Source organism: Belonocnema kinseyi, chromosome 1 (genome assembly GCF_010883055.1).
Source record: "Belonocnema kinseyi isolate 2016_QV_RU_SX_M_011 chromosome 1, B_treatae_v1, whole genome shotgun sequence".
Classification (NCBI taxonomy): domain Eukaryota; kingdom Metazoa; phylum Arthropoda; class Insecta; order Hymenoptera; family Cynipidae; genus Belonocnema; species Belonocnema kinseyi.
The window spans coordinates 128,430,083-128,436,510 of NC_046657.1; the positions used below are offsets into that span (position 1 = coordinate 128,430,083).

Here is a 6,428-nt window from a genome sequence, read left to right on the forward strand (position 1 = left end):
AAAATAAAAAATCTACTTTCACCATTTTCTGAAAAATTTAGTTCTGAATTTTTCAAAAAAAAAATTCTAAAATCGGTGCATAATTGCGTTCTAAATGTCATTGTGAACCTCGTTTTCCGATTTCACCCCACTGTGGGACGTTCCGACAGGTTCCCTCGAAGCGGTAGGAACGCTGAAATAAGCACGATGGCGAGCTCAATTCGAGCAACAGTAGGTCTCTGATGCCTACTGCAGCCCCTGGCTAGTAGTCTGGATTTTATGTTACAGTCAGTCTAAAAATTGGCATTGAATACACTTTTGACTGTATATGCAACGCGTCAATTTCTAGTGATCAAAAATTATCAAAATTTTATTTAGCATCATAGCAGCTACAAACATTTTGGTTTTTAAAGGACATTATGAGAATAAATACATTCTTCTTTCTGCAGTTACAAGTGGCAGAAGTGCGAAATTTTACTACTGGTGCCGTACAAACTGGTACGGAAAGGATTGCCGAAAGTGCTTGGATTTACAATCTCGGAAATAAATTTAAGAAGGTTCTGAGACGTCGATTGAAGGATATGACAGGCTTGGTGGCCGACACAGCCGAGGATCTGCAAGTAACTCACTATGACGTCGGAGGCTTTTATGTAGAACATTTTGACTTCGTTCCAGTGAGTCAAATGTGGAAAACCTCAGGTAAAACTGCATAAAAGGTATCGGTTTTAAAGTTTTAAAGGCGGACGATTTTAAATTCTCGGTCTTTTTCCGTTTTCTCCGGTCCTGTTTTTTAATGTTCCCGGTCAACTAAAAGTAACATATTCATATTAGCCGCTAAACGCAAAATTTACTTTAATTCACGACGTTCATTCTAAGCATTATTTAACACAACAGAGCTAGAAATTGTAAATTAAATGTATTTTGATACAAAGATTTGAATTTTTAATTAAAAAATATTAATTTTGAACAAAATCTAGAATAGCTCAAACTTTTAATTCAAAAAATTAATGTTCAATTAAGAAAAAACGGATTTTTAAGAAAATAGTTCAATTTTCAACCTAACTGAAGAATTTTCAACTAGACTAATGAATCTTCAACTGAAATAGTTAAATTTTAAACCAAAAAGACCATTGGTTCAATTAAAGCTATGCATCTTCAACTGAAATAGTTCAGCTTGGACAACAAGAAATTCATTTTCACTAAAAGAGATCAATTGTCAACTAAATTATAAATTATTGAATTTTAAGTTTAAAAAATGAAGGTTCAAACAAACAGATAAATTTACAACTAAAATTATGGAATAATCAATCGAAAGAAGTTATATTTTTAGTTCAAATATTACTTTCTAAACAAACAAAAATAACTTTTCACACACAAAGAATAACTTTAAAAATCTGGTTACATTTTTAAACAAAGTGATGAATTTCCATCTAAAATTATAAATTTTTAACTGGAATAATTGACTCTTAAATAGACAAAGATGAATTTCTAACTAAAATGTTAAACCTGTAACAAGAATAATTGAATTTTTGACATTGAGCTGAGTTTTCAACCAAGACAATTAATTTTTACTACAAAACATGAATTTTAATTCAATTGTAAAAGGTCAATTTCTAGGAAAAATTAAAAAATTAAATTTTTAGTCAAAAAATAAACATTCAGACAAAGAAATCAATTTTTATCTAAAATCATTGAATATTTGCATCAAATAATAGTTACATTTTCAGTTTAAAAAGGAAAATAATTTTCAATCGAATAAAAATTTGGACCAAAAACAAAGAATTTTTAAGCATAAAGATTAACTTGCAAAAAGAAAGATCATTTTCAAACAAAAAAATCGATTTCTAACAAAACATGTGGATTCTCAACGAAATAGTGAATTTAAATAATCAATTAATAAAGACTAATATTTACCCAAATTGCTGAATGTTGAACAAGAAAAGATTAATTCTCAAGAAAAAATGGAGATTAATGGAGATTAATTCCGGTTAAGTCATCACCTCGCATATGATTAATATTTCGAATTCTATTTCTGTAAAAAAATATTTAATGAGTTGTGGAGAGAAATAAGAAATTAGAAAGTATTCTGAATAAACTTTTAGCATAATTCAGTTTTTGAAAAAATTTATTTATAAGCATTTAACGATTTTTAAAATAATTAAACAAATATTTTAAATTCACTTAACAAACCACATGCTTATTGTTGTCACAAAATTATAAGCAATTTTTTATTTGTTGTTATTTTCGTAACAACGAGTAAATTAAATTCAATTTTTTCATCTTTGAGATCTGTATTTTTCTTTGCATATAAAAAAAACAATTTTTTAATTAATTTACCTTCATCGTAGAGACATAACTTGGGTTGTAATGTCGGAAAATTTAAACTAAATAGACATTGAATACTTCACCTCCATAATCGGCTTTTAAAACTAAACTTTTAATTTGCCTCATATTTCTTCAACATTTAAAATAAGAGAAATCGCTCTTGTAATTATTAAAGAGATTTTAACTTTTTGATTTTATCAATATTTCATAAAATCTACGTATATTATTGTTAAATTAATGTAATAACGAGCCCTTATTGTTTCAACATTTTAATCGTTAAAACCGAGATTAGGCGGAGGTTCCAGTTTCATTTGCCTCAATGATAAAAAACACATGAAGTAAATTTTAGAAAAATCTAGGAAAATCTATATTTATTTCAGTAAAAATCGCGACATCTCGTAAACGGTAAGAAAGCGACACTTTTATCCAACATATTTGAGTTCAGTTAGAAAAAATACGTCAAACTTGCGACTTCAAACAAACTCGAAAGGGACCGGCCTTTCATGCAGTTTCACCTAGCCTAATTTAGGTCGATCTAATACCTTATTTGTACAGTATATAATAACTTCGTAACATTTCAGGATACGGATACCGAATTTTTCGAAATAGTAGGCACAGGAAATCGTATTGCCACTGTTCTATTCTACGTAAGTGTTTATATGACTTCCATTCCTTACAATCTTTCGGCTTATATCTATATCTTTTTTCAATCTTATCCTTTCTATATATACAATTATTTACAACTATTTACATAAATCTTATATCTAGTTCCTTATATCTATTTCCTACGATAGCGCAATTTAAAACTGCATTCTTCCATTCTCTCTCATTCTCTCCTCTAGAACCCTCCAACTCCTTCATCCATTCTTCTCCTAATCACAAGAATCTTAACCACATTCTCTTTCCAGCTTCCTTTATCTTCCATTCCTCTCCTACATCCTTCCCACACATGCTCCCATGTTTCCTCCTCTCATTCACATATTCTACACTTTCTGTTCTCTTCTTTTTCTCAGTACATCCCCTCCCTCACCTCGTTTTCCAACCTGAATCTTGCTATTCTGGTCCACCTTCTATCTCCCTGTCCCTTTTCTAAATACCTTGGCACTCCTTCCTTTTTTATCATCTTATACCATTTATTGTATTTTAATTCCTCAATCATCCCCCATCTTTCTATTAATTGTCTTTCCCTCTCCCTTTTTCCTATTGTTTATAGTTTACTCCAGTCCCGTCTTCTATTTCCCTCTCATTAAAGGACTATCTCCTTTCTTCTTCCCATCTCTTTATTTCGATCGCCCTCCCTCTCCTCTCTTCTACCTAAATTAAACATTTTCTCAACTAACCCCCTCCCTTTCTCTCCCTCAGCTTCGTCTCAAATTTCTATGCCCTCTTTTGCGCTCTAATAGTTAACTTATCCCTTTGTGCTTCTTCTCTTACCATATATTCTGGCATCCTCCAGTCTACCCTGAGTCTCCACCTTATATTCGTTTCTTTTAAACTCTCAATATCTTTCCTTTCGTTCCATCCCCATATCTCTGCTCCATTACTTAATACCGGCCATACCAGCATATCAAATAACCACATTCTCCTTCTCCAATTTTTTTAACATTCTTTTTCCTGTTCCAAAAATCTGTTTAATCACCATTGATGCTTTTTTTATCCTTTCTCTCATATGAGCTCAATGATCTCTATTTGTTTGCAAGCTATATCCCAAATATGTATACTCTTCTACATCTTCTAACTTTATTCCCTTCTGTCTCCCTGACCATTCTTTCTTCCATCCCCCTTCTTTTCAAAACCTCATTATCTTTGTCTTTTCTGCATTTACAAATTTTTCCCATCTAAGTATTTCTCCAATCCAGTAATTAATCCCGCCATGCCTTTTATCCTCTGCCATCAACACTCTATCGTCTCCGTATGCCAGTATTCGGTCTAATGAGTTGAACGCCACCCTTAAAAGCACGAACATTGCTATCATTGCCCCTTTTGCCCTTTTTATTCTCTTATTTACTAGATAGTTCAAAACATGTATGTTGTCCATTACCCCCATTACTTTTCTAAACCCTGTCTGATTCGGTGACTTGATTTTTTTTCCAACTTCTATCTTCAATCTCTCCGACAAAATAGTTACATATACTTTATACAGTGTTGGCATCAGCGTCACCCCCTATAATCTTTAACCTCCTTTGCCTTTCTTTGCTACTGGTATAACTACTCCTTCTTTCCATAACTCCGGCCCCCCTTTCTCCTCTCCATACTTTATTACACATTATCTATGCCCATTCCTCCAGTTCATTATTCCTAAAACCTTAACTATCTCTTCCCTTGAGATGTCCTCTTCCTCATCTCTTTCTCTACCATATTTTTCTCCATTTATAACTTTTCTCTCTACTCCTCTCAGCAAATCCAAAAAATATTTCTTCCATCCTAACATTTCAAAATATTGGTTTACTCTTCTTCTTTCTCTATTAACTACCTTCCATATCTCTTCTTCCGTCCTAGCTTTCTCCGCCTCTTTCTCAAACCTGTTATTCTCTTCCTATTTCTTTTAATAACATAACTCAGTATACTCTTTCTTTTTTCCTATATTCTTCCCCATTACTTTTTTCTTTTTTTTTCACTTTCTTAATTCCTTTCTGACCTCCTTTTTTCTCTTTGCAGTCCTTATCTCGTCCAATTCTGTTCCCTCCCTTACCAACTTCATTTTTGTTTGTGCACTCTAATCCTTTTTTTATTTCTCCTATCATTTTTTCCATCTCCTCGTCCACATCTCCCTCTCCCATTTTGACATTTCTGACCTTCTCTCTAAACTATTCTTTTCATTCCCTTGACCCAACCCCTTTTCCTACACTTTTTGCATTTGCTCCGCTTTTATTCATATTAATATTGCTTTTTTGTTCATTTCTTATTATCCTATTTCCCGTTCCTTCTTCTCCTAGTTCCTCTGCGCCTCATTTCTTACTATCTGTTCGCTATTTTCCTTAATTAATACTGTATCTTCCTTTCTGCCCATGTCAAATCATCCTCTATTCTTTCTGGGCTTCCATATATTAACCTCTTTTTGTCATCACCTCCCTCTTATGTTCCCATTTCTTTAGCTTCATTAGTACCATTATCTCCCCTCTTCGCTCTTCCCTTCCTAGATTTCGGATTTCATCTATCCCTACCTTAGCATCAATCCTTTTTAGTACTTCGTCCACCCTTTTCTTCAGCTCCTTACCCTCTAATCTTATATCCTTTATCACTATGTTTAATTTTCTTTCTTCCCTCTCTTTCCTTTCTATTATTTATTCTATTTTTCTCAGCCTTTCCATCTCCTTATTCCCACTTCCGCCCCCACCACAATCCCGGTTCGAGCTTTCAAGTTTCTTCATCCTACCCTGCATCTCCTCTACCTTTTTATTGTTATCCTCTTCCTGCTTCTCTAGTTTTTGTTCGAAAGACTGCATTCAATTTATAACTTTTCCCTGATTTCTTCCCATTTTTTATTTCTTTCTTCAGTTCCGCTATTTCCCGCCTAATTTCCTTATTTAATTCCTCTTCCCTTTTCTCCTGCTTTGCTTCATAAATCCCCATTACCTCTATCATCACTTCGCGAATTTCCTTTAGTCTTTCCTCTTTCATCGGAAATTCACTTTCATCTCCGCCACCGTCAGCCCCCTCACTATTATCACTCTTCCCTACCAAACTCTGCTCTTCCGGCGGCGATGTGAACATTTTTTGATATTTTACGCTCGCACCGATATCTTCCTTTTCTTCACTGCTTTCCTTCTCCCTCCTTTTCCTTTTGATAAAAGACTAAATTGAACCTACGCTTTTTGCTCTTCAATTCTTTTTTTCTATAGTTTTCTTATACTTCCCCTTGCCTTCCTTTCCTTGATCTCGTCTTTCGGCGTCCTGAACACTTCCTGCTCTAAATCAGTTTCATCCGCGGACATAATCGCTCCGCTAGCCATGAATCAAATTCAAACTCTCCCGCCTTCTATACTTCCCTGCCTCTATCTACCGTCCCAGTCTGGTACCTGCAGAGCTGCCAGATCGTGGATGAAATTTACCCCCACCATACCTACCATTTGGGAGCCGCAAAACAGAAAGTGCATGATTACCACTGTGAGTTCGTATGTAAG

The 6,428-nt window shown here is 33.9% G+C and overlaps 1 protein-coding gene across 1 annotated transcript in view; it reads left to right on the forward strand.

The window, feature by feature from the left end:
* LOC117179969 (prolyl 4-hydroxylase subunit alpha-1-like) overlaps window positions 1-6,428 on the forward strand; it is a 31,973-nt gene that overhangs the window by 9,938 nt on the left and 15,607 nt on the right. Inside the window, exons 4-5 of the mRNA XM_033372232.1 lie at window positions 429-653; window positions 2,886-2,951. Coding sequence (XP_033228123.1) covers window positions 429-653; window positions 2,886-2,951 — 291 coding nt within the window. The remainder of the gene's footprint in view (window positions 1-428; window positions 654-2,885; window positions 2,952-6,428) is intronic.